This window comes from Gracilinanus agilis, chromosome 3 (assembly GCF_016433145.1).
Source record: "Gracilinanus agilis isolate LMUSP501 chromosome 3, AgileGrace, whole genome shotgun sequence".
Lineage (NCBI taxonomy): Eukaryota > Metazoa > Chordata > Mammalia > Didelphimorphia > Didelphidae > Gracilinanus > Gracilinanus agilis.
Genome location: NC_058132.1, coordinates 117,113,877 through 117,141,786, shown reverse-complemented (window position 1 = coordinate 117,141,786; position 27,910 = coordinate 117,113,877). Strand labels below are relative to the sequence as shown.

The following is a 27,910-nucleotide window of genomic DNA, read 5'->3' as shown; positions in this document are numbered from 1 at the left end:
GGGGTTCATAGAAATATTCAGGGGAAACTATGTCTTCCTGGAAACTCTATATGAAAATTGCTTATTCTTTTGGTTTATATTAGTAGAGAATAACTGTCATCTCTTTTAAATCTAGGAAAGAAATGACAACTCTAGCATTAAAATAAAGTAACAGCTATAGGCCACATGTAGAAATGGAATTTAGATCAACAAGATTAAACTTCCTTGTACACTATGGCATTCTTTCATCAGAAGGGAAGACATTCTTAGAATTTTGGCTAGCTGTGGAATACATTTTGTTTTTCTTTAATCACTTTGTCTCCATGGACAATGTACTTGAGGCAACATCCTCTAAATTGAGTCAAGGTTTTAAGTAATTTATTAGTGCATATTAATTAGAATTCACAGATTTAAGGAGTACCCCAATACTTTCTTCTATTAATCTTATTATATCCTGGAATTATACTGAAAACTCAGAACTAAGAATGTTCTAAATGGGTCATATTCTGGACCTGCAGAATTTAGAGCCCATTTTTCCCTATTCTAATTAATTGTTAAGTGAAGCTCTCAAATGCAAAACCATCATTTACATGTGTGTAAAATGTTATTTAGAAATAACACAGTCCCCTTTCTCTGCCAATCCCTCCTCCCCACAACGGCTTGGTAATAATAGCTGTCAAGAGTCTTAAGACAAGCTTAATAATAAGGGAAGGATGGAAATGTACAGAAGTTACTGTGCCAGCAAATCCACCATTTACTGTTTTAATGACTAATTCCACTTCCCCAGAGCTTTTCTATTAAAGGATCTTTCCTTGACCACCTTGACCATATGACATGTTCAGGGTTGGCACATGGGCAAATTGGCCTAAACATTGCTCCAATCTAGAGAAGAGAAGAATGTAGATGAGTTCCCAGAAACAGAGCAATTCCCTAGGTAGGCTTTTAAAAACAGGTTAATCAGTATTCTTCATTCTTGAAGAACTTTAGGGCTGCTTTGGACTTTTTGATTTTCCATCTCTGAATGGCAGCAATATCAAACATAGCGCTTTTCTTCCTAACTCTGCACTCTGGTCCTTGTTTACTATGAACCCAAAAGAAAAATGTTCATATAAAGAATCATCTCGGCTCCTGTTCTTTCTTTCTTTTTTTTTTCAAACTGAATCCTTATTTTTTCGATTCAGGTATAGATTCAAGCATTAAGCAATAAATCAGAAATAAACCTGTGACAGCAATACCACTAATATCACATGGACTCAGTAAACCAAATGTGATATTACTAAGTGGGGGGGGGGGGAAGAGAGATCTTTAATGGCATTTATGATGTAGAAGTTTTGTCCTGAAAACTTAATGTGAAAATGTCTTGGCCCAAACTTCTAAGATTACTGAAAAGATGGCAGGAGTAGAAGTCTGCAATGCAAAGGAAGAAGTGAAAAGTACCTGAAAAAAGTCAGATAAAGCAGAATGTTTGAACGCACATGCGAGTAAACAGATTATGCTGACAGAGCATTCCAGCGATAAGTAATATACATCAACACTACAAAGAAAATGTGGACAAGACAGAAGCCTATAAGGTCCCTGGAGCGAAGGGTAGAAGTTGATTGTGGGGGTTTCTCCCCATGTGCCAGCAGAGTGTCAACAGTCTTTCGAATGTGATGAAAATCCAAGTGCAGGATGTCATACGGAGAGCAGAGGTCAGCCTATCCCGAAGGGCAGCCAGTAGAACAGAAAGAGACAGTGAATAAAATTAAAAATACAAAGAGTTAACAACAGGAAAGAAGTGCAATATTCTTGGTTGATAGTCACACGGCTTGGAGTTATAAGCCTTTCCTTCAATTGCCAGGCAAAAACCTTTCCTTCTAAATTCATTTGTCTAATGAGAGAGAAGAATGCCAGAATTTATTTTATGCAAACTAGAAGAGCAAGTTGTTTTCTATACTCACTCTTATTATACCAAAAAGTCAAGCAGAGTGGTTCTGGACAAAGCCAGCAGACAGCAAATACTCTGTACCTGACCTGGTGCATTTTGTCTGGCTGGTGGTGATGGAGGTAGCAGGGGTTAATCAGGGCTTGGAAATTTTTCAGCTCAACTTTCTTAGTAAAGTAAGAAATATACAGTTTAAAGTCTGACTTCCTTTATCTCATTCAAACCCTGAATTTAATCTCACCAGCCTTTGAGGAATATCAATTATTCCCATCTGAATAATGACATGACTGTATCCTCTCTCTTTTTTTTCAGTCTTGATTACTGAAAAATTTCAGAGAATATTAGGGAAAATGAGTTCTAGAGACATCATTTACTCAAGACCAAAAAAGAAAACAAATTTAAATTGTTTTCCTTTGGTCCAGAAAAATATTATTTCATCAGTATATGGAAGTCCCCATGAGAAAATTCCTCTACAAATGTAGATCTCTTAAGACACTAGCTTGGGACACTGAGCACATACATGACACGTCCAGCATCGCACAGGTCATATGTGTCAGAGGCAAGATTTGAATCCTGATTCTCAGGAGGTAGGGACCTCTATCTACCAGGCCTACTTTTCTGTAAATGAAATAAGCTTGCTTAGCGTTTATATTTGCTCTGCCTAAGCTGTGAAAGAAAAAACTCCAATACACTAATTTCCTACAGAAACAGAAGCAAAGTTCAAAATTTTGGAGATTATAATTGAATTAAGGCTCGGTAAGAAAGTAGAGTGGTTGGTTGCCTTTTGCAGGGGAAGAGGACCAAAATGACACCACTATCTCAATGAGGAATTTTCTTTTTAAATGAGGCAAAGCCTTCAAAATTCATGATCCATGAATTTTAGAAAATACTTTGTTATAAAGCTGTCTTTTTTTTAAACCTCAATGGCTAACAGATGCAAATCACAGAAAGCTTAACTAAAGGCAAAGCACAATTGTGCCGAATAACTTGCCAAGGTTTTGTAAATTATGGAAGATACACGTTAAATAAGAGATTTTTAAGCAGTATAACAAAAAACTCAAGTCAAGAAAGCATGCTGAATCTGGTTTGATTAGGATACAGAAGTGAGACAGTCATTATCTTTTCTCACCAGAAACAGAAGTAACCATATAAAAACCAACTAGCATTTTGAGAGTGTCCAATGAAGAAAAGCAGCTGCTTATAGCTTTAAGGGGGGGGTGGGAAGAAATCTGCTGAGCAGGGATTAGGAGAAGGAGACACATGAAACAAGGACATGCCAAAAGCATTTTCTATTGCAATACTGGGTGTAGCCAGTGAAATTTGAGAAAAACATGGGCATAAGCAAAGAAGAAAGTCCACATCTGCAAACTGAAATGTGATTTATATGCGTGTTAGCTATATAATAAAGGCAATCATTCACTCACTCAACAGATAAACAGAAGCATTTCCTAGTGAACTCGCCCAGAAAAATGTTTAGTGCATGCCCTCTAGTGGACGTGAAAGAGAACAACGCAATTCAGTATGCAGGATGTTTCTCAAGTTTATTTCTGATAAGGAAACAGCACATTCCTTATTCAAAATGCATCCTATGATGTGCAGTGGTCAATCTACCTATTAAGCGATTTTTATATATTTGTATTTGTAACTATAAAAATAACTCTCTAGGGAGGGAAAGAATACGAATCATGTAACCATGGGAAAATATTTTAAATGAATTAATTAAATCAATGAATTTTAAAAATAAAAAATTTAAAAAAGAACCCTCTATCTGATCACTGTTATTATGGCCTAATGAAGCATATTGGGTTTTCCCAATCACTTTAAAGGAAACAAAAAACAATTAATAGAAAAGAAGCTAGTTTAGCAGAATCAAAGATACACGTGAGTGTACAGCACTCTTATTTTAGCAACACCTTAAAGAAAAAGTAAATTTGGGTTACCATAGCAACCAAAGTCCTTATATGATGCCTGTCACATGGCCAAAGGCAGTATGATCAAGACATTATAAAAAATGGATGGAGCACTGCAGAAAATGGGATTTCCTGATCTTTATGCTTTTTAAAACAGCAGCCTTAATGACAGACAGAAGTTTAAAATGTTATGTTTTCTTTCCTTTTAAAAAGTTAAACTGAATAAAAATGCTAAAAAAGAAAGGAACAGCCAAGAAGGAGCACTGTACCTCACATTTATATCATGTTATAATGATTGTAAGGCATTTTAAAGTTGTAGTGAGTCCACCCAGATTCCTGGAAATAAGAGAAGGAGGTCGGTTAATTTCTATGATATTAAAAACACAATCACCACCTCTGAGAGGTTAAATGATTGTTCTAGGGCCAGTATATAAATAGGTGGGATAGGATTATAATTTCAGACCTGTTCCACTTTTAATTCTATTTGCAAAAGACCCAAGTGGATTTACAGAAAGACACCTAAAGGGAAGAAATTAGAATTAGCCCTCAAAGGTTTCATGGTAAGACCAAACTTTTGGTGGTCTTTTTGAGATTAGGAAGTATATCAAAATCTCGTTTCTAAAAGGTGACTATGTCTACCTGACATAAAAATTTATATGAATGATTATGTACTTTTGACTTAATCTCTTCACTTAAAATTCTCATAATGGAAACATTGTTTAAAATTTCCATAATGGAAATATAGAGAAATCAGGTGGAAAAATTTAAAGCTTAACAGGATAAAAAAATTCTTTTTTCAGATTTATCTAAGAATTTAAATCAACAGCTGATTACGGTGAAATTAGGCTAGCTATTTTATTTACAAATATGATTTCCACTGCCCCTGAAATATTTTAAAGCTAAAAGATCACTGACCAAAACTGTCCCTAAACCAAAGCCATCATTCCAAACAAGGACACTTATTGTATTTGAGGAATATTTCTGGAAATAGCAAAAATATTTTGTTTTCAAAAGGTACCACAGCTTTGAAGATGAACAATTTGTGAAATAAGAAAATGATTTTGATATGATAGAAAATGCTTCTGGTCTACTGCTCTTGGTATCTGATCCTATAATCATTCACCATCAGCTCACAAATTAATCTAGTCTGGGTAATGGGGGTAACTAAGAACAAGTGTTTTCACTTAACGATGAATAGAGAAGATTTGGAATCACATGTTAATCACAATGAATGATTTTCTTAAAAAGCACATTCATAATTATTGTCTCTCAAGCAATACCTCTGTGAGCCAATTATCACTGCCATTTTATAGAAGAAGACTCAAGCACAAAGAGATTAAGTAAGTGGCTTTTTGTAGCACTCTGGTGACTGGTGAATGCCAATATCTTGAAATGATCTCTGACACACTCATCAGGAATCTAAACAGTACCCCTGTTCCCTAATTTCTTGATAGTATGGGGGAAAGGCTTTCCATCTGGATTTTTCACAGTTCTGTATCTTTTTTCTTTCTTTCTTAAGAATAGGTAATAGGAAAGCCTTGATCTAGCTTTGTTACTGGTTCAGCAAAAAAATGATGTTTGGTAAAAATATTATAGAGGCAGACAGGTTCATGTAAACACAATAAGCATGCCTCAATAGATAAAAAGAGCTGTTGTTATTGTTGCTCTACTGACATTACGGTTAGGATTTTGTGACATTATTTTATGGTGGGGTACAATGTAATAATTGCATCATCGCAAAAACAGCATTGATCAAGGCAACATTGTGCATTTAATAAAATGTTATAACATAATTATTAAATGTGATTTATGCTTTATTATACATTTTAAATAAAAATGTAATAAAAGAAGCTAGATCTGGGTCTTGGTTTTTCTAGACTATAGGAATGGTCTGCTCATGTATCCTTTGAGAAATGAATCTTCCTTAAGAACCCAAAGTTCTTTTATCCAGCTTTGTTGGATGCCTCATATAAGTGAAAGTATATGGGGAGAGGAACAATGTTTTAATGAGTTCCAAGAGCTAAATGAAAACTTGCTTCACAGTGGATTAAAGTAGTCATTGTGGCCACTGATCACTCCACAAACATTTATCAAAGGTATGGTATGCCCATTCTTTCTTAAACAAAAGGTAAAGATAGTCATGAGTTGCTTATCTGCATTTATGCAGTATGAAGTTTCTTTTAAAAACACACTAAGGGGGGTAACTAGGTAGCTCAGTGGATTGAGAGCCGGGCCTAGAGACAGGAGGTCCTAGGTTCAAATCCGGCCTCAGACACTTCCCAGCTGTGTGACCCTGGGCAAGTCACTTGACCCCCATTGCCTACCCTTACCAATCTTCCACCTATAAGTCAATACACAGAAGTTAAGGGTTTGAAATTAAAAAACAAACAAAAAAAACCCAACAAAAACACACTAAGCAAGACCAGAATCTTGGGTGAGGGAAGAACCATCAACCATCTTTTGGTCTCAGAATACAAACTGACCCTTGTCATCTAGGCAAAATCCTCAAGGAAATGGCCCTGATTCAACCATAGTCTTGGCAAACACATTCCAGCTTTGCGGAGACCACGACATGTGGGCAACCTACCTGGTGGCCTTAAATCATGAAAAAGTGAATGGGAATGTGAAGATAACTTTTGTCCCTGTGGCACTACAGGATTTGATTTCATTATTCATGGAATATCAGAGCTGAAAGAAAACAGGTCATTTTCTAGTCTAAACTCCTTCATTTTACATATGAGGACACTGAGACCTAGACTTAAAATAACATTAAATGTCAACCAGTTAGTAAGTAAAAAGCAAAAAATGGGCCTAGAACTCAGGCTTTGATTCCCAAGCCCAATAAACAATCTTTCTAGTAGATCATCTTGTGTGCCAAGCATATGCCCTACTCCCTTTATGTACTTTTGGATTTCATCTGACAAACTAAAATATTAGAAATATATAGTGTGCTTTACATATCTAGCACGATGTCATACTTCACTTTTCTCCATTAACAAGTCATTTAGAGAAATAGTCCCCAAATTGGGGAAAAAATTCTGAGATTAAAGGAAATAAATGTTTGTGAAGTTACCTATACAACAATATAAACTATGCCCACTTTTTTTCAATCTCCCTATGGCTTAGGTACTATCTGATCTTGTACCCTACCATATTACATTCCACAATATGAACACCAGCTTCTTGCAATTCCTTTTCCCCAAAGGTTCCCAGGTCTCTCTTTTCTGCCCTATCTGCAACACCCCAGGGTTTCACTTTCAACAATGTGAAGCCAGCCTTTATGCAAACTAAATGTAGAAGATGAAAACTCTCCTTATTTCACTTTTCCACATATTCTTTTGGTCTGAGAATTAATCGTGCTTCTCAGATGGGTGTAATCTGAACTGAAACAATTTAAATCAACCATGATAAACGCATGAACTATACACCAAAGGCAGAAGTAGTCTCCCCAGTCTTATTTTAAATATTCTGTTTAAAAATGCCCTCGTGTAGCATTACACACACTGGCCTCTACTCCTTCAATGATCCCAGTTGTTGTTTTGCACATCCTGAGCATTTCCTGGATGGACATTCCAGCCACCCTAGAGGAGTTCCAGCTGCTGAATTTTGTCACATAAATGTCTCTCCAGCCTCCCAAACCCAAAGTAGCTACATAGTTGAGAACTAAGAAAGAAGAAGCTTTTGGCAATTTTTTTTCACTGCTGGTCAGGATTGGGCTTCATTGGGATTGGAAACTTTCAGTGTGACCCTCTACCAGAGCAGATGAGGCAATATCTTAGGTCCTAAGGTGTTGTTTGGGGACAGTGAGAGGTTAAGAGAATGTTATATAGTCAGGAGGTTTTAGAGATTTCTTCTTGACTTTGAGGCTAGTTCCATACCCTCTTCCAGGCTACCTCTCTTATTACAATATGGAGACTTAACAGCAAAAGGTATGCCAAAATGCAAAATGTAGCAGAGTCCTATTTTCAAGTATGTTTATATCTATAATTGTATAATGAAATTCTTGTATCTAACTTAATAAACAGGCCAGCTACTACAGAAAAATTAGATTGAACTGTTCTAATCATAACTTTGACCTATGATATTCTAGCATTGTTTCTGATAGAGGCCAGTGGAATTAACACAGTTCGGGGTCTATGAAGATACTAGAACTATTTACTATCTGGAAAGATTATTCTAAATGTTAAATTATAATTATAACAAAATATAGGAATTTTGGTGTTCATCCATACATGCACATCAAAGAATGTATTAGAAGTCTGGGAAAATGGGTAAATTAGCAAGAGAGGTTTAATTATAGTTCCCAAGAGAAATAATGGTCAGTTATTTATTCACACTAAAACAAGAAGAAAAATGTGCATTTCTGATACAACTGAAGATTATGGTATGGAGAGGAATGACATCAGCCTTTTTACATAATATATTTTTGGAGTACTCATGGATAGTTTTTTGTTTATACCAAACGTAATAAATATATCCTTATAGTAAATATTACAATGTTATCTTGGTATGCACCCTCTCCAGATGGTGCCCTCTTTTGATAATGGACAAGCTATAACTGTAGGGGGAGGAAGATCATCTGAAGCTATTTATAGTTATCTGTCTGGTCACTGAAGATCATAGAATAAGACCTCGAGGGACCTTTACAAGACATCTAGTCCAACACCCTCAATTTATAGGTGAGGAAACTGAGAGCTTGGGAAATTAAGTAATTTGCTCAATGTTACATAGACATAAGATCTTCAGTAAAAAAAAAAAAGAATTTCTTCTCATTCATTCTCTAGGATACAAAGTATGATCTGCGAAGGAACTCTGTGCATTCTGGTATGTAGCACTTGCTTTTTTCCTCCTAGACATTCCTGTGCTCATTAAGAAAAGGCCATCACTACACAACCCACAAGCATTTAAATACATATCAGAAACAGAGGCAATAATATACTATGTGTAGCTTTCTGTGAAAAACCACTCTGTTTTCCTCAGCATATTAGAAGTAAACACAAAACCAGTCTTTGGATCCTTATATATGGTTCCTCCTGAGTATAAAAAAGTGGGAAAACTGACAAGAAGGGTCCCCAGTTTCTAGGGCTCACTTCTGAGTGCTTGAGTTTTCAGAAGTGTTAGCAAACTCCACTGTGCCATTTTGTGGATCTGGACTGAGTTTTTCCTTTTTTTTTTTTTTCTTTTTAAAAAGGGAAAGTACAGTTACTCCTCCTCTTCCACAATAAATATTAACAGGCATTTGTTTCCATTTCAGTTTGCACTTGGGTGTGCTGAACAAATGATAAATGCAGCAAAATCACAGCAGCTTAGGGCACTGACCAGCAGAGCTTTCAAGCACAGGCAAGAAGATATGACATTCAAATAAGATTTTCAAGCAGCTCGGATTCTTTTATGGGAAACCTTGCAAGCCCATAACAGAATCATCCTAGTGGATATGTGTATATTCCCACACATTCAAAACCATGAGTGTATATGCAATAATTGCACTGTGTACATATACAGTCTTATACATATGCTGATAAACTTCACTAAATTGATTACTAGATATTCATATTCAGATCAAGGGAGGTCAACATCTAGGTCATAATGTAAAGATTATAACTCAAAGAAATTACAGGCTTCTTAATAATTTAAGAGTGTCCCTGGACTGTTTTGCTAGTCTTCTTCCTTTCTTCAAACTACAGGTAGCATTAAACATCTTTGAACAACTTCAGCAATAGACTCCCACTGTTGGGCACAATTACATCATAGGGTAGACCTTAAGAACTGAACTGAATGCTGGACCTTTAGAACCCTTGTTTCTAGGTCCAGAGGTGAGGATAGGAGCCACAGGGTACAATGCCGTATGCCTTTCCACATTATATCTGCCTCCCACCCTCAACTCCCTGATTCCTTCTCTTCTTTTTTTCTCTTTGATTCTAGGTGGTATGTAGAATCACTTTGTGCTGCCCAGTATTAAACTCTTCCCAAAGTGCATCTGAAAAGAATTACACCAAAAACTGGCTAGGAATTGGAGAAGGGGAGGTGCTGAATGCCTGGGGGAGGAGGAATAGAGAGTAGCCTCATCCAGGTTCCCTCTGATTCATCTATTTTTACACTTTATCCATCTCCAACCTACTCTAGAAAACTCAATTCTGGTGGTCAATTTACATTACTTGTGAACCTGGGGAAGTCAGTAAAGTTATCTTTCCTCTAATGATCCTCCCTTGGGAAAACCAATTTCTGCTTATGGAATTGGACAATAAACTCACTTAAAGTATTTCTCCCTAAGTTTTGAAGTCTATGTTTTCTTTGAAAAACTTATAGGAACAATTTTCTTCACCTTCATTCTAAAATGAGTAACATTCCCAAAAGACTTTTTTAATGGCACTTCTTCATAAAGTTTTATCCTACAAACTCAGTGTTTTTCCTCTAGAAAGCTTAAGACTGGAAAATGATTCTACAAGGAGCCTGCTTTTATAAATATTATGTTTTCAGTTGTGAAATGGATACACTAAACAAATTGATGGTCTTTTGGACCAAGTTAGGAATTACCTCTGGAACTCCTAATTTTCGGCATGCTTCCAGAAAGTTTTCCACATTTCTTCTGCATTTGGCCATGCTGAGTTTGGGCTGTAAATGTAAGATAATGTGTTATTAAGAAAAAAACCAGCTCTAACATATTACAGGCTAAATTTTACATGCCAGCTAAGCTACTTCCCATCAAAGCCTATGGCTTAATTATATAAGCTACATGAAAGTAAATAGTATTAAGAGTTGTGGGAAATTCTTTACTAAACCTAGAATCACTCAAAACTGGTTTGAGAGTAACACATGACATGAACAGCAGGCGTATTCCAGATGTGGCATTTTCAGTTGTAATTAGAAAGTTTTAAATGCCCTATTATTATGTTTTAATGCTAGATTTCAGGTTTAATGCTGCTCTCTGGAAAAGAATGACACTTCTAATTCCATGTTTTAAAATCCTGAACTAAATAATACATACCATACACACATATATACATGCGCCTATTACACACACACACACACATATATATATATATTTATTTATAGAAGGTACTGGCATCTTCACGTGGCTAGTAAAGCAAGGAGAAGGCCATAGAACAATTTAGTTTGGGAGTTTTAATGAAATTATTCCAACATAAGGAAGTATTCTGATAAGGCAGACTATTCCTTGAAGCAAGCCCTTCAATGGGATTCTAAAAACTTGTTTTTCAAGTTCTGCTGTGCTTTTATTCCATAAATGGGAAGTTGCTACAAGTGATTACAACATGGCAGGAATAAAAGTATATTCAACTGATATGTCACTGCTGAGTTTGATGCTATTTTGCCAGAACCTGTAAGAGACAAGCTCTGTCTATACACCCAGAATTACAGGGCTGGAAGGGACCACAGAGGGTCACTAATCCTAATTCTCATCTTTGGCAAGGGGATTTCTCGCCTTTTTTCTAAAGTCCTAAGTAATGTGGAACTTTCTGCATCCAAAGCAGACCATTCCATTTTGAGATACTCCTAACTGTTAGCAAGTTTCTCCTTTTTTTCAAGATTAAGTACTTCTTTCTTCTTTGTTCCTATTTCTTCTTTATGAGGCCAAAAAGAACATGTTTAATCCGACGTCAGAAATTTGGAGGACTGGTGTAGCCAAAACGAATTCAAATCACTTAAAAGTGGCATCAATCAAATAAAATAATAATCAATAAAATAAAACATCTACAGCATTTTATAAAGCTGGAGGTACTATATACATTTTTATTATTAGAAATAAATAAACTAGGAGGCCAAGGCTGGTGAACTGCTTAAGATTAGGTGTTTTGAGTTAGTTGTATGTAATGAGGTCAAAGTTAAGCAGGTGTCTACATTAAGTCTGACGCCAATATAGTGAGTCCTGGGCTCTGGAGGGCTACCATGCGAACTAAGGAGAAGCGAATCAACTAACTCTCTCTCTCTCTCTCTCTCTCTCTCTCTCTCTCTCTCTCTCTCTCATAAAGAAAACAAAACATCAATGGAAAATGGGAGGAATGTATTAATTTTGAAAAAAGGATACTTAGGCTATTCTAGGATACATTCATTTCAATTTAATTTATTGCTATGCAATGGCAGTACTTGAAATTAAAATTCAGGCATTGAACCACATTAGCAAAGAAAAATGGTGAAAATATACTACATCATATCATACTTTAAAATACTTTGAAAAGGTATTTCAAATGCACCACTTTAATGGAGCAGGACTGCGACTGATATTACTACGACAGAGAATAAAGTGGGAGTATATTTTGAAAGAAAAAGTTGTATCAGATATAAGATGGACCTTATTTGTATTTTTAAATTATTGCATTAGTAAGACAGATATAAGCTGTGTAATAAAGTTCTTAAAAAATTAAACAATAAAAACAAACCAATGAACATATGGAATGGGTTATACTTTGTTTTGTTCAATATTTTAAGCAATTACTAGAAACAAGATACAGACGGCATTATCAAATTTGTGGATGACATGGGATTAGAAAAGAGAGCACTATGTCCACAGCCTATAAACTCCACAGGGGAAGGAACCAACTCTTGGATAAATTTTGCATTTTTTTCTATTACTAGTTCCAGAATTAGGAATTCTTATATATAAGAAAAATGCTTTTAGGGAAAGAGAACCTTGTAGTAAGGCACAGGGTATATATGGAAGTATATATGGCATATATATGGCAGATACAGATGGGCTAGAAAAAGAATAGATCTTAACTCCTCAGAGAAGAAGGGATGAAGGCACTTAGAAGTGCCCTAAGAATGGAAGCCTAGGAATAGTCCATGACACCTAGTAGCAGTGGTCAATGGAGGGTTACAGGGTGAGGGCTGGGATCTCTGTGTATTTTCATATGACTTCTAGCTAAAACCTCCTATAGTTCCCCTAATTAGATGAGAACTCTTTGAAGGCAAAGGCCATCTTGTTTTTCTATTTGTATCCCTAAGGCTTGGCACAAAGTGGGTTCATATAAATGCTATTGCATTCTATTTTACTGCATTATCATTCATTAATGTTAATAATTACACAATCAGTGATTCCTTGATACTTCTAGGATAAAATACCCAAACTAGCCTGACACTTAAGTCTTCCACAATCTTGTCTCAACCTACCGTTCTAGCCTTTCCAGATTTCACATCATTTCCCTTTAGGCACTCTGTTTTTCAGCTAACCTGGAATATGAGCTAGTTAATTCCTTTTCTTGCCTTTAGGCATTTATAGGTGTCTTCTTTGCCTACAAATTATGTCCTCTGTATATTCCTGCTTTTTTGGAATCCTTGTTTTCCTTTGAGGCTCAGGTTAGGTGTTGCTGTGAAACACCTTCCCTGACATATCTTCATTTGTTAGTATTCTTCCTCTTCTCGAATTAACTTATATACTTATATAACTTATAACTTATATAACTTATATACTTGTCTGTATACATGCTGTATCTCCTCAATAAAATATAAGTTCCCTGAGAACAGGCTTTTTATTTTTTGTATTCCTATTTTCCTGGTGAAAGACTTTTACCACTTGATGCCTGAATTATTGTGAAAGTCTGTTGGTGGGTCTTCCTGCTTCAAGTCTCTCCCAACTAGAATCAATCTTTGAACCAGATGCCAAAGCAATCTTCCTAAAATACAGGTCTTACCCTATCTATTGTATTTTATTCAATAAATTACTCCAGTGGCTCCCAATTATCTCAAATATCAAATTCTCTGCTTGGCTTTTTAAAATACCTTCATAATCTGGTCCCTTCTTACCTTTCCAGGCTTCTTACATCCTACTTCCCTCTATGTACTCTTTTTTTTTTTAAACCTTTACTTTTTGTCTTAGAACTAACACTAGGAATCCATTTGTTTTCTTTTTTTTTTAAAACCCTTACCTTCCATCTTAGAATCAATACTGTGTGTTGGTTCCAAGGCAGAAGAGTGGTAAGGCCTAGGCAATGGGGGTTAGGTGACTTGCCCAGGGTCACACAGCTGGGAAGTGTCTGAGGCCACATTTGAACCCAGGAAGCACTCTGAACACTGAGCCACCTAGCTGCCTCCTCCAGTCACTCTTTAATCCAGTGACATTAGTCTCCTTTCTTTATCTCAAACAAGACATACCATCTCAGCTCTGGGCATTTTCTCTGGCTGAACCCCAGACCTGGAACGCTCTCTTTCCTCATCTCCACATTCTGTATTTTCTGGCTTCCTCCGAGAAGTCTTTCCCAATCTTTCTTATTCTTGGTGCTATTCCTCTGAGACTGACCCTAATTTATCCTGGATATATCCTGTTTATATACAGCTATTTGAATGTTTTCTTTCATTAGTCTGTGAGCTCCATGAGAGTAGAGCCTATTGTTTGCCTTTCTTTGTATACTCTGACTGTCCTGCATGTTAGGATGTCCTTAATAAATGTTTACTGACTGCTGAACTAAAGCTAGAGAGCAATCAGAAATTTGGCCATGGTATGCTTTATTAAATAATACTAAAGTGAACTCATGCTGGTTAAAATTTTATACTTACCACTGCTGGTGAGGGGACATGAATACTTGCTACGGATCGAGGACGGATATGATTAACAAGGTGACAGAGGACCACGCCATCCATCAGAGCTGCTCCTAGGTCTTCATGTAAGCTGACCTTTAGTCTCATCTCAATGCTCTGTTGAGAAAAAAATGGCAAGTTATTATTAATTACTTTTAAAAATCACATTAACAAAGAGTTGGAAGGGAAAATACATAGAATCCAGGTATTTAAATATTTTTGCACGAATTTTATTCTGAGCGAAAGCATGATATCTGGAAAAGGTTTAAAATATTAATATCATTAAAAATTATAAACAATAATCAAAATACTACATCTCTTACTCAGGTTAATCTCAAAGAAAAAACTCGTACAGGATAAAAAAAAACCTTTTGTAGCAAATGTGAACTAAAAGAAGTGATAGAGCAATTCCTAACCATTAATATTTCCTCCCAAATTTGGTGATATGAATGGGATGAGCCAATGAAGCAAAAGAATTAGGTGGGGTTAGGTCCCTAAAAAAAGCAAAAGGGGACCAAGAAGGGGGCTGTTAGATTGCCTTTCAGCTCAGAAATCAGGTTTTTAAAACCTCAGGCATTATTTCTTGCTTCATTTAAGTATGTAGGACTCTCATTTTGCAAAAGGCAGAAGAAACACTTAGATTTGTCTCCCTAATTTTTGGAGCTAAGAATCATCAACTTGATTTTGCCAGTTCAAGGACATGTTTAAAGTGCATCAGTGTACCATGACTCAGGAGTTCACTCTAATAAGTCTTCTTTAATACGTTCAGTGTTTGGACACTTCATCCCTTCAGAGTCAGGAAGTCACAGCCCAAAATGGCCTCAAGTTTCTAATTTCATATGGCAAAGGAAGAATTTATCTTTATTTAACAATCAAGAGGTCAGACTTAAAATGAACCATATTGAAGGGCCCGACTCAGAGTGCTGTCTGGTGCTCATCACTACATTTCCCACTGCAATCAAAAGGGGAACCAGACAGGGCTTACATTCCCACTTGACCTCTAATTCAAAGAACCTTAAAGTTTGGGCAAATGAAGGCTCTTACAAACAACAGTGATTAGAGAGTGAATCAAAGGTGGAAAACGGCTCCTTCATCTGCCCTCACGCCAAAGCCCCAACATTACATGTCAGGCAGATGAGAGCCTGGAGTTTATTTTGGTCCTTTCCCTTTCAAAAATCTATGTTAGTGTCTAAATAAGCTCATGCTTGGAAATTTTTATTTTTCTGTTCTCAATGAAACTAGATTTAAGCCCAGTCACTACTTTTATAAAATGAACTTTTTTATTCTTGAAGAGAATTACTTACATGCGTCTTCTTTGACCTTTTAATGTACAGGGAAAATAACCCCAATTCCTTTGGCCTCTTCCCATACATCCTATTGTGCAGTTTTTGGATTAGAAGAGCTGCTTCCCAAATTTCCCTAAGTAATGCTCTGAAACTGGTTCTCTCCAGTGAAGAAGCCTTAACTTGTACTTTCTTCTCTCTAGGTTTTTGCTCACACTGCAATGTGTGATCATCACCTCCATTTCTAATGAAATCCCTTTCAAGACTTGAAAAGGTAAAAAATTAAAAATAAATAAGGCTCAGCATATTTTTATTTTAAAACAAATCATCAAGGCAGGTAGTTGGTTCAGTGAATAGAGAACCAGGCCTGGATGAGAGGTCCTGGGTTCAATTCTGGTCTCATACATGTCCTTGCTGTGTGACCCTGGGCAAGTCACTTTAACCCCTTGCCTATCCTTTAGTCCTCTTTTGCCTAGGAACTGATATTTAGCATTGATTCTAAGACAGAAAGATTAAATAAATAAATGAAACGAGCTACAGAAATGATACCAGAGATCTAGTTGACCTAGGATGGATGCTATGTCATCTTTTTCATTTTTATTTATTTTTTTAGAATATTTTTCTATAGTTACATGATTCATATTCTTTCCCTTCCCCCAAATCCTCGCCCCCTCCCTGTAGCTGACACGCAATTCGCTGGGTTATGTTGTCTTTTTCAAAGCTTTACCCAGTTTAATTCTTATCTCATCTATGAAGTAATTAATTACTCTGCCCTGGCAGCATCTTTCTGTCTGTCCTCTGAACTCCTTCTGTTCACTGTCCATACCACAATTTATCATGCACTTCTTTGTCACATTTCATTTTTAGAATAGGATGCTTTATATTTTATCTCCCCCAACATGATTATGGCAGGGACTGCATTTCATATAGCACCCGTTTATACTCTCGTCACTCATTGAATCTATCATTGATCAAGTGAATCATTATAACAGTTTGAATGGTTTTTAGTATAAAGGAAGATAACTGTCATGACTTTTCTGATATGATCTACATTGTGAAAGTTTACATTTTCTTTTTATTTCTTCCTCCCTAAAGTTTAGAACCTCTTTAGGATGATCATATGATTTTTCCTTGCTTTGCAAATATAAACAATCTATACTTTTTGTGAAAATGACCTACAGGGGGAAAGATGTGGGTCACTGCTGGAATCCATCTTTGCTACTTTTCCAATTGCTGTTTTCCCCTCTTATTTTCACATGCCTTCCATTCAACATGTTTGCTTCCAATGAACTATCTCAGGGTATCAGCAAATGTCACATCTGCAAAATGGGAGTGTGGGGGTAGATGAAATACTTTGCATGCTAAGATCTAGTTCATCTCTCCACCTACAATCTCAGGACCTGTGACTTGGAGCATTCTACACCCAAGATAAGTCACAACACATTGCTGCTCAGTGAAATGTCCGAGGTCCTGAATCCTCACATCTGAGCCTCTTCACTTACCTCCCGAAGCTGCTCCACAAGCTCTTTCTCTTCTCTCATTTGTTCCATTTTCCTCCGAATTGTAAACTGAGGATCTATGGATTCCAAATTCCGCTGTGGTCTCATGAACACTGGAAAGGAAATAAAACAGACCCCTTACAGAGGGCTTTTTCACATGTTGCCACTGGAAGTGTTCAGGTGCCAAACAAATAAGACAAAGTTATTTATTCGCTATTGAAGGCACACATTTGCCCATCTTGAGAGCTCAAGTTTTCTTCCACCCCCTCCCTATGGATTAAAGTCTCTCTAAGATGACTGTATCATTTTCCTTCGTTTTACAGACATTTCATAAGAATGACCTAGGATAAGGGGAAAGCTTTGGGCTACGGCTAGAACCCATCAATGCCACTTTTTGACTACCTTTCATTTTCACATGGGTTCCTTTTATTCAAAGATTTTGCTCCTATCGATGGCTTGAATTTTAGGTTTAATAGCCTGTGTGCAATCATTTGTATTTAATCAATAAGTTGTTTTAAATAAAAAGACAATGGCATTTATATTTTAAAGACTTAAAAATAAGCATAAACTAATGTTTTATTTGGCTCATATTGCTTGATATGTCTTTAAAACTTTGTGATAACCATAATATACATATTTTTAATGTGTTGGGAAAGAACCCTGCCTTTTTGAGTGCTGATTACTATATAAAAGATTCCTTTCCTTCCCTTTGGTGAAGAGCATTCCTGTACTTTCAAAAGTGAGATAACTAGGATGGCTAGGTGACTCAATGAATAGAGAGCAAGACCTGGAGCTGGGGGGATCCTAGGTTCAAACCCATCCTCAGACACTTCTAGCTGTGTGACTCTGGACAAGTCACTGTCCCCCAACTGCCTAGCTCTTACTGCTCTTCTGCTTGGTACATATACTGAGTATTGATTCTAAGATGGAAGGTAAGGATTAAAAAGAAAAAGTGAGATGACCTTGACTGTAACATAATGATTAGTTTCAAATATGACTGAAAAAGTATCATCTATAAAAACTTTATTAAGGAACGCTTTCAAAGAGAAAGTGTGGCATCTACAAGTAACTACAACTTGCTTGCCTTGTTTTATCATGCCAATTTTAATTCTCCTTTAGTATCCTAACACATAACAAATAACGTCTCTCTCTGGTGATGCTTCTCTCCTGCCTTCAGTAAATTCTAAGTTATTTGTATCAGCATTCTCATCTTTGCCAGAGAAAGTGCCTGCCTCAGAGTTTAGGATTTTCATTGTGAAAAGACTGATAGGTATGTACAAGTCAGAAGATCCAAGGTGTTCCAATAGCCACTCAGGCCCTGGACTCCTGTGCAGAGGAGGGTAAGTCCTTCAGTCTCTCTAAACACTGTTTTCCAAAATGATAGGAAATATATTTGTCTGGTCTACCTCTCAGGGCAGTGCTGTAAAAGTTTATTTATAATAATTATTCTTTCTTATAATATCACCCCCTGCAAACTATAATAATGAAGAATGGCGACACAGAGAAAATAAAAAGCAAATGACTCATCTAAGATCACACCGAGTCTTAGAAATTAGCCAAATACTGGTCTGAACTTTATTAGGAATTTAGTATAATTTCTAAATGAATACATGAAGTTTATATATGAGTAAATAAGCTTGAGGTAAGAAAAAGCTTTTTTATTTTTAGTAAAAAATCACCCTTAACAGTCACCAATGATTCCTTTTTTAAAAGTTTATGGTATTTGGGGAGATCAATTTAATCAACTACATTTGATTTGAATTTTCGCATATGGAAGTTTGTGGATATTTTTAATTTAAAGTAAAACTTCAATTTCACTGTACTTAAATAATCATAACCCTCAAAAAACCCAGTCCTATACTTAAGTCAAGAAATTGTAGGGAAAGGCAATACCATGAAGAAACAAAAACAAATCAACAAAAATCAACTATTGCTTATGAAAATGACCAAGAAATTAGAAAAGCCAAATCACAGAAATGCCACAAGAACAGTAAATTGGGGTAAAGAATAATAGCGAAAGAAGGCAGAGGTTGAATTAAAGCTGAGCTAGGGCAAGAAAGGAAGATATTGACAGACAAGAGAAAATTGATGTATATTTTGACAAATTCTAGGAGATGGAAGGAAAAAAGGGAACTATATGTCTAATCCTCAGTAACTTGGAAATACCCCCTTTCTTAGACTTACTGATGCTGGTTAACTAAAGTTTTACTGAAACTACATTTCGAATGGTCAAGAATTCTTTTTGATAGATATACTGCAAATGTCAAAAAGTTCACTGAGCTTAGCAAACTTTCAAATACTAACTTATCCAAATAACTGTAAGATTCAAAAGATGTTGGCTTCCGAGATAGACAAGTTGATATATAATGAGTTGATTTACTGATGAGCTGACTCATTGTATGCCTTGGAGTAATAACCTAATCAGAGGAAGAAATCTCCTTAAGGAAGCAAAATGCATGTTAAATCTGAACAAATTCAGAGGAAAAGGAAGTTTTCCAGTTTAAACCAAGTTCATAAAGTTAGGTATTACTCAATTTGACCACAAGAGGGTGGCGCAGCAATACTGTTTACTGTAAATTCCTCTGCTTTTCTGCAGGATATTTTTAGTCAATGGATTATGTTTTAATACTTCCAAGAGATTTTTTTAAATTGGGAAATTGTACACTGCACAAGTAGTAGAGGATGAAGTTAAATGAATCCTGTACTTATGTCTAACCCAAAAAGAACAATTCAAAGACTCGGATCTTATTAGGAGCACATGTGAGGTTGGAAATTAATGGTATATGTAAGCATGTGAAATAATAATAAAAAAGATAATAGCTAGCATCTATATCATGCATCTATGTGCCAGGTACTTTACACATTTTATCTCACGTGATCCTCACAACAATCCTGGTGCTATTATCCTCATATAATCGCTGAATAAACTGAAGCAAACAGGTTAAGTGATTTGCACAAGGTCACAGCGAATAAGAGAATGAGGCTCGACTTGAAGTCAGGTTTTCCTGACTGCTGGCCCAACACTCTATCTCTGGTGCCAATCAGCTGCCTCGGCATCTATCTTTGATTACCTTTTCCATTTTTTTCATTATTATTTTTCTTTTTAAACTTCTTTCCATCATAATGATAACATGGGCCTTTTGAATCTCTGGATGCAATGACTACTTATTTGTTATATTGAAGATCATGCCACCATGTGATTTTTTTTTCCAAAAAAATAACTAGGCTTTATATAGTGTTTTAAGGTTTACAAAATACTTTACATCTTGAGATCCTTAGAAAAAATTCTGAGTTAGATGCTATCCTCATTTTGTGGATGAAGTAACTGAGGTTTAGAGAGATTAAGTAAATTTTCCAGGGTGATACAGCTTGTGTTTGAAGAGGGTTCCTAACTCATATCTGCTGACTCTATATCTAACACTTTCAAATATTCATGAGGTTAGTAATATTATGGTTGTAATAAATTAATTTTAGATGCATATTTCATTATTATGAGATACTAGCGAAAAGAGTGTTAGTAGCTCTGAGATAACAATACTAACTTTTGTATTTCATTTGTACTATACCCAGTGTGGAAAGTCTTTAGATAATTATGCTGCAATTTCCACACTTTACTCTCTTTCATGACATGCTGATAATCTCAATGACAGCTCTGATCATAACGCTTAGTATTTTTCTTTCAAATTATATTAAACAGTAAACAAAGAGTCCAAATTAGCCCAAAAGCTTCAGAAAATTGGACTATGTAAGTCCCATTCATTGTACTAAAGTAAAGTTTTAAGAACTTTATCAGATCTGGCAATTATCATTTATTTTTTCTTCTCACACCCTCCATATCTGATCAGTTGCCAAATCTCTCACATTTCATCGCTTCTCACTCAATAGGGTCACCACCCTCTAAGTTCAGATCCTTGTGACCTTTCCTTTGGACTACTGAAATAGTCTTCTAATTGTTTTCCCTGCTTAGGGCTTCTCCTCTCTCTAAATTTTCTCACGTTGCTGCTACCTTGATTTTCTTAAGTATGCAATAAACTTTAATGGAGCTCTAGTTTCTCTTGGATGAAACATAAAGGTCTCTGGCACATAAACTCCATCAAAACTTGGCCACAACCTACCTTTTTAGCCTTATTATATATTATTCTGTTCTATGTACCCTTTGCCAAACTGACCTTCTTATTCCTTGCATGTCTCATCCTTTCTTCTCTCTCCTGGACAAAGCCCAAGTTACCAAGGGAAGATATTCTTCCTGTGCACGGGGACATGTTTTATCTCTCCATCTCAACTTACTTGGGCTATTCCATCACACCTAGAATTTATTGCTCTTCAACTTTGTCTCTGGGAACCCTTTAATTTATTCAAGGAATAACTCAACTAAGAAAGATTTCTTCCTTAATGAAGAGCATAACAATACTTTAGAAAGTAATGATAAGACTAAACTTCAGTTAAAGAATAATTTCAAATATAATTAATCTCTCTTCACTGCTAGTGTCCTCTCTTCTCAAATTAACTTGCAATCATTTTGTATGTTATTATATATATATATAATATGTATATATAAAATATATAGTTACATGTTTTCTCCTCAAAGGAATGAAAACTCCTTGAGGGCAGAGGCTACTTAATTTTTGTCTTTGTAACTCTAAAAGTTCACATAGGAAGCATTTCATAAATGTCTGCTGATTAAATGATCTTTAGCAACTGTATCACGTGTGCCCACAAAATGATACGTGATAGCAAATTTATATACAACTACTGTTAAAATTTTTTTTAAATTTACTGGTTTTAAAATCATGTCTGCTAAATTCAAATTTAAATTGCCTCACATTAATAAGGCTACTTTTAATTTTTTAAAATTCAAGTTTAAATATGAGAATCCTCTGCATATGTTGGTTGGGGAATCAGTAGTTTAAAAAATATTATATAATAGGGGGCAGCTGCGTAGCTCAGTGGATTGAGAGTCAGGCCTAGAGACGGGAGGTTCTAGGTTCAAATCCAGCCTCAGCCACTTCCCAGCTGTGTGACCCTGGGCAAGTCACTTGACCCCCATTGCCCACTCTTCCACCTATGAGACAATACACCGAAGTTAAGGGTTTTAAAAAATATTGTATAATAGTTTTAACTGCTAATTTTAAATGAGGGATGAGGAAGGTTCCTACTGTGGGAACCTTGACTATCAAAAGGAAGAAAAAAAGTTGGTTTTGATTGGGCCCTGATCAGTAGGAAGATCCTGATCAGTAGGAAAGGAGCTATCCAAAAAAGCAGTGGGCTATGTTAGGAGGGAGTTTCCCTTCAAAGAAAGATTTTCAAGAAAAAGCTAGAGATCTACTTGTTAAGGATGTTGCCAAAGGGATTTCTAATTAGTCACAAGATGGACTCTTGAGGCTCCAATGTTTATACCTTTGAAAGAGCTATCTATCTACTGGATTGAAATTCTTCAGCCTTATCTCTTGGTATAAGCACTATATACATGAATTAAGATTGTGCCACACTTAAGCACAAAATAATCACTTAAATAAGAAACTTCATAACTGGCAAGACAGAAAAATGATTCAAAGGAGATAGGAAGATGCTTTCTTCTTGAAAATGATGCAAAAAATGGAAAGCCATAGAATGTTAAGCATCTCAGGAAACTGGGTAAAATGTCTAAGCCTCAGGGTGTTCCAATGGAAAACTGAAGGATTGTTCTTTCTAAGGCATAGCTCTCCTCCTTCATTCTGTCCCTTCATCTACTTCCTCCCATCATCTCCCACAGGAAATAGCTTTAAGAATTATATGAATTTAAATTCTTGTTGTTACTATTACCCAAGGTGGGTGAATGACTATCACTTTTGGAGAATAAATTTTAGAAATACTGGAGTTTAAATAATAGCAAAAAAGTGGAACTAGTGAGGAAGTTACATTCTTGTCAAATTAAAAGCTAAAGATGTTCCTGAAAGTCATTACCAGAGCAGATTGAAAAAATCCCTAATTTTGGATTTTTGCTTTCATCCAGGTTCAGACACTTACCATCTCTTGCTAGGACTATGATAAAAGTCTCTTAAATGGATCTCTCTGCTTCTAGTCTCTCCCAGACCTAATTCACTCTTAATTCAGCTGCTAAATTCATCTTTTTAATTTACAAGCTTTGCCAGGTCACTGTTCTGCTCAAATACTTTCAATGGCGATAGAATAATGTACAAAGCCCTTATCCTAGAATTTAACTCCTATAATCTGACCTCAGTTAATCCTTCCAATCTCATTTCATTTGGTTCCTTTAGTTTTCAGAACTTTCCTTTAGGGGCAATTTAGATTGCTAGTCTCTTCTGAGTTCTCTGATTTCATCTACTTTTTCTTGCATCCGTATGTTAGCTCAGAATGACTCCCATGCTCTCCGAATCTTCACATTCTGAAATCTTGGTTTTCAAAAGACCCAACTCAAAAGGCTCTTTCTTCCTGGAACTTTCTATGTTCTCCCAGATTTCTTCTACTTCAAATTTTCTCACAGCAGTGTCTTAATTTTACTTTTGCTCCAACCACATTCTACCTTGGAGCATCTTTATTATATATTGTATGTTATACTTCCCATTAGGCTATCAGCTCCTAAAAGACAAGGTATCATATTTTTTTCATTTTACATTTCCAGTGACTAGCATAATATCTTTTACAGAGATAGAATCTCATTGCTATATTTGAATTGGTTAATTTGAGCCAAAAATTTTAGAAAGAGAAGCCTGAATGCAAAGGAGAATTTAGATTTAAAGTGAGAAAGAATATGAAATGACAAAATTGGCAACATTAGTAAAATCAACAAAGATGGGAAGAGCAAAAATGAAAGACAAGTTTACCTTCATGCTAAGCTGAGTCAATAATGAAATAACCACTTAGACACATTTGAATGACAGATAGCTAGAGGTAAGAGTGAATGAAGGAGGAAGATATCATTAAAGAAGATTCAGCTAGAAATATGTAGTTTGTTTTATTTTCATTTTGATGAAACAGGTGATGCATTGAGGATAGCTGGACTTTCTTAGCATTTAGATCCCATTAGTATTATGGGTTAGCAGTATGCCCTTGACTTACAGTAGAAACCAACAATGATCCTTGTTGCTTGTGATAAGGTATTTATCTAAAAAATACACAAGAAAATTGTATTTGCACATCGCAGGGCAAAATATAGTCCATGAAGGATAAAGACTGACATCAAGATAAAATTGGATATCAGCCCAAATATTTAGCAAGGATATTTTAGAACATACAGGAGAGTCCCTTCCTTGAGGCATTTTACAGAAATGTCACCTAATAAAACATCAAGCTATTTTATGTCACTGAAAGAATAACTAAAAAAATCCTTCATTAAGTACATTGGGATATGCAATTTTAAAAAATGATTTGTTTACTACAAAAGATAAATAAGCAAATGTAAAAGCTTCCTTTCTGGATAAAAATTTTAGATTGCTTTGTTTTTTAGCAGAATTCTGCTGAGTTTGATTTAAAATGAAGCAATATGGTACAGGACCTTGCCCCCAGTGAGCAATCAGTGTTTGTTGAGTATTTCTAATGAAAGCACATTGGTGAGTCTGGAGTCCTAATTTCTAGTCTTGATTCAGTTATCATGTGACCTAAGGGAAACTCCCTGGGAATCAATTTCTTATTTATGAAAAAATAGTTTTATTAAATGCTTTTCAAAATTCTTTCCAACTCTGAACTACTATAAATCTGATACCAGTTAACATAGCCACTTAATATCTCTAATTTCCAATTCCTTTAATCAACATTTGATTTTTAGTTGAACAGTTCTGCTTTCTGAAAATCTCAAATTTAAGTGCTCTTTTAAAGGAAGAGGTTAGCAAGAAAGTTTACAGCTAATGTTTTTCAACTATCCATAATAAAGATAGGAGCTTCGCATCAGGTTTTAGAAGAAGGACTTCAAAAGAGGTTTTTACTGTGGAATTTTAAAATTCTTTTTGAATAGGACCAAACTTTCCTTCTTCTCCCACAAAAGTCATCTCACTATTCCACATATGGGACTAATCTATATATTCAAGAGGACATACTTATTCAGGGAGAAATATATTCTATTGGATATCTTCCCTTTTTATTGGCAAAGTGGTTACATATTTTTAATCTCACTCTTTCCCACCTCCCAAACATATTATAGCCTCTTAATCATCTAAAATATCTTTAGTAATCTTTATTCTTTCTCATCTTAATCATCAGCTTACTCCAAAAGAAATTCAAATATGAACAGTATTTGCATGCTTATTCCATTGCTTTCTTTTCTTCTCCTTGCTTCTGACATATAATAGGCATCAAAATAAGAGATGTCTATATTAACAAAGGATGGCAAATTCATATTCTTGAAAAGTCATTGACATCATATTTCTAGATATTTAGAGTTAAGATGGATAGATAATTCATTTTCTTCATGATCATTGTCCTTTGTAAAGAAAAACCATACAAAATCATGGAATCTTTCAAAAGAATCTAGCCCTTGAGTCTTCTGAGGAAGCTATTAGGAGTTGAACTGACATTTCCTCAATTGATGAAGTGTCAAAGGATATGAACAGGTAGTTTTCAGAGGAGGAAATCCAAGGGTCATATGAAAAAATGCTTTTATAAGCATAGAGGTATAAATTAAAATAACTCTGAGGTATTATCTTATAGGCATCAGATTTGGTTAAGATGACAAGAAAAATGGAAAATGACAAATGCTGGAGAGAATGTGGGAAAATAAGTACACTAATGTACTATTAGTGAACCTGTGAACTATTCTGGAAAGCAATTTGGAACTACAAGCAAAAAGCAATTTAAACTCTACACACTCTTTGATGCAACAATACTGCTATTAGGTATAGAAAGCAAAGAAAGGTAAATGATCCATCCATACAAAAATATTTATAGCAGCTCTTTATATGGAGAAAGAGAACTGGAAATTTAGAGGATGCTCGTCAATTGTGGAATGTCTGAATAAGTTATGATATATTATGAACGTGTTGGAATTTTATAATGCTGTAAGAAACAGGGAAAGATTTTAGAAAGAAGCTTTAAATTTAGAAACATTTAGAAAGAAGCATGGAAAGATTTTAGACAAACCTGGGAAGACCTATATGGATTGATGAACAAAGAAGTGAGCAGAATCAGGAGAACAATATTGTAAAGATAATCAACTTTGAAACACTTAGTAATTCTGAGAAATATAATGACCAACTGCAGTTTCAAGAGCTCATGATGAAACATACTATTCAGCTCTGGATAGACAACTTATGGACCCAGAATGTAGACTGAAGCAGATTTTTATTTTCTTCTTTTTTCTTTTCCTACTTATATATAATGTGTATATATATATATATACACACACACACATACATATATATATATATTTGCAATGGATTCTATTTTTCTTGCTTTCTCAGTGAGTGGGAAGGTAAAAAAAGAAGGGTGAGAATTTGGAACTGAATAAATGAATGAAAAAATATATCTTCTTTTTATCTAACACAGAGAGGAGCTTAAAAGATATCTGTTGAATGGGTTAAAAAAGTTGAAAGGATTCAAAAATCCCCTACATGCAGAGAAAGCAGAGGGTTTATACAAACTCAGATTTCTTTCAGATCATAAAACCCAGATCCTTGTAAATTTGAAGACAATTAGGAAAATACTAGAGGTGAAACTACTCTATGGGTTATTTTATTTTACATGTCCAGGATTTTTACTTGGTTAAATTGTATTTGAAAACATGCTATAGAACATTTAACATGCACTTTTCATGATTCTCCAGCATTTTCTTTTTTCACAAGCATGCATTTGAATAGGCTGTATTTTTAGCTGCCATGAGGTCCAAGTTAAATATTCAGTATGTTCACTGGCATTTTAATGTACGATTGAACAAATATGTACAAAACCACCTACCATTGTCACTGTCTCCTTCTGATGGAATATTGTAGCTATAGTTGTCCCATGTTTGTGCCTGTGTAAGTTTGTTGAAGGAGATAGGAGGAAGAGTGAGGGATGGGTCTGCAGGAGAGGAGCGAGAGAATTGGTCCACATATAGTTGCACAGGGACCAGGAAAAACCAAAGGGGCAGCAGCATTTCATAAATGGCATTAGGAATGCATGGAAATGAAAAGGATTTAATTTATATGACATTAATTAAAATGTATAATATTGGAGGAGGAAGATGAAAGATGGTACATGAAATAAAAAGAATGAATAAAAACTGTGTGTTAGTAATTACCATAGATTTTTACATGCAGTTAATATTGTTAACATTACCATAAATCTACAGCTTTAGAGCAGATATCTTCATCAAGAGTAAGTTGCAAGAAAGAGTACCCACAGATTATATACCAACAAACCAAAGGATGCATTTATCAGAAGTCATTCCAAATACTTGATGCTTGCAGAAGAGAAAATATGAGCCCCACAAAAACTAGTTATGTAGTATAGTACCTGTGTCCACGTGATTGTTTCCCCCCTCCAAAATATTTACTTACAGAAGCAGTATTAATAACACACCAAAATTCTACAAGGTAATATGTTACTTGACTTCTCCAAAATAAGACAATACTGAAATCCAAGTTATTTGTGAATTAATCATTTGGCAACTAAGAAAATAATTTTGTCTTATTCATCTACATACTTGATTCATGTGATAAATATCATTCAAAGTTTTTATTTTATGGGCCATGGGAAACTATTGGATCAAAAGAAGTGGTGTGGTCTTAGTGACAAATCTATTTGGTTGCAAATCATCTTTGAAAATACACACAAGATAGGGGACAGCTAGATGACTCAGTGGATCGAGAGCCA

General features: G+C 35.4%; 1 protein-coding gene across 3 annotated transcripts in view; it reads right to left on the bottom strand.

The window, feature by feature from the left end:
• Positions 1 to 27,910, bottom strand: part of LRCH1 (leucine rich repeats and calponin homology domain containing 1) — a 226,324-nt gene that overhangs the window by 10,146 nt on the left and 188,268 nt on the right. The window contains exons 16-20 of one of the 3 annotated variants that reach the window (XM_044668223.1): positions 27,011 to 27,115; positions 17,129 to 17,238; positions 14,323 to 14,460; positions 10,348 to 10,425; positions 1,470 to 1,676 (exon numbers count right to left, since the gene is read on the bottom strand). In XM_044668223.1, coding sequence (XP_044524158.1) covers positions 1,470 to 1,676; positions 10,348 to 10,425; positions 14,323 to 14,460; positions 17,129 to 17,238; positions 27,011 to 27,115 — 638 coding nt within the window. Of the gene's footprint in view, positions 1 to 1,469; positions 1,677 to 10,347; positions 10,426 to 14,322; positions 14,461 to 17,128; positions 17,239 to 27,010; positions 27,116 to 27,910 lie in introns of those variants that run through there. The other 2 variants (XM_044668221.1, XM_044668222.1) reach the window with 2 other exon arrangements.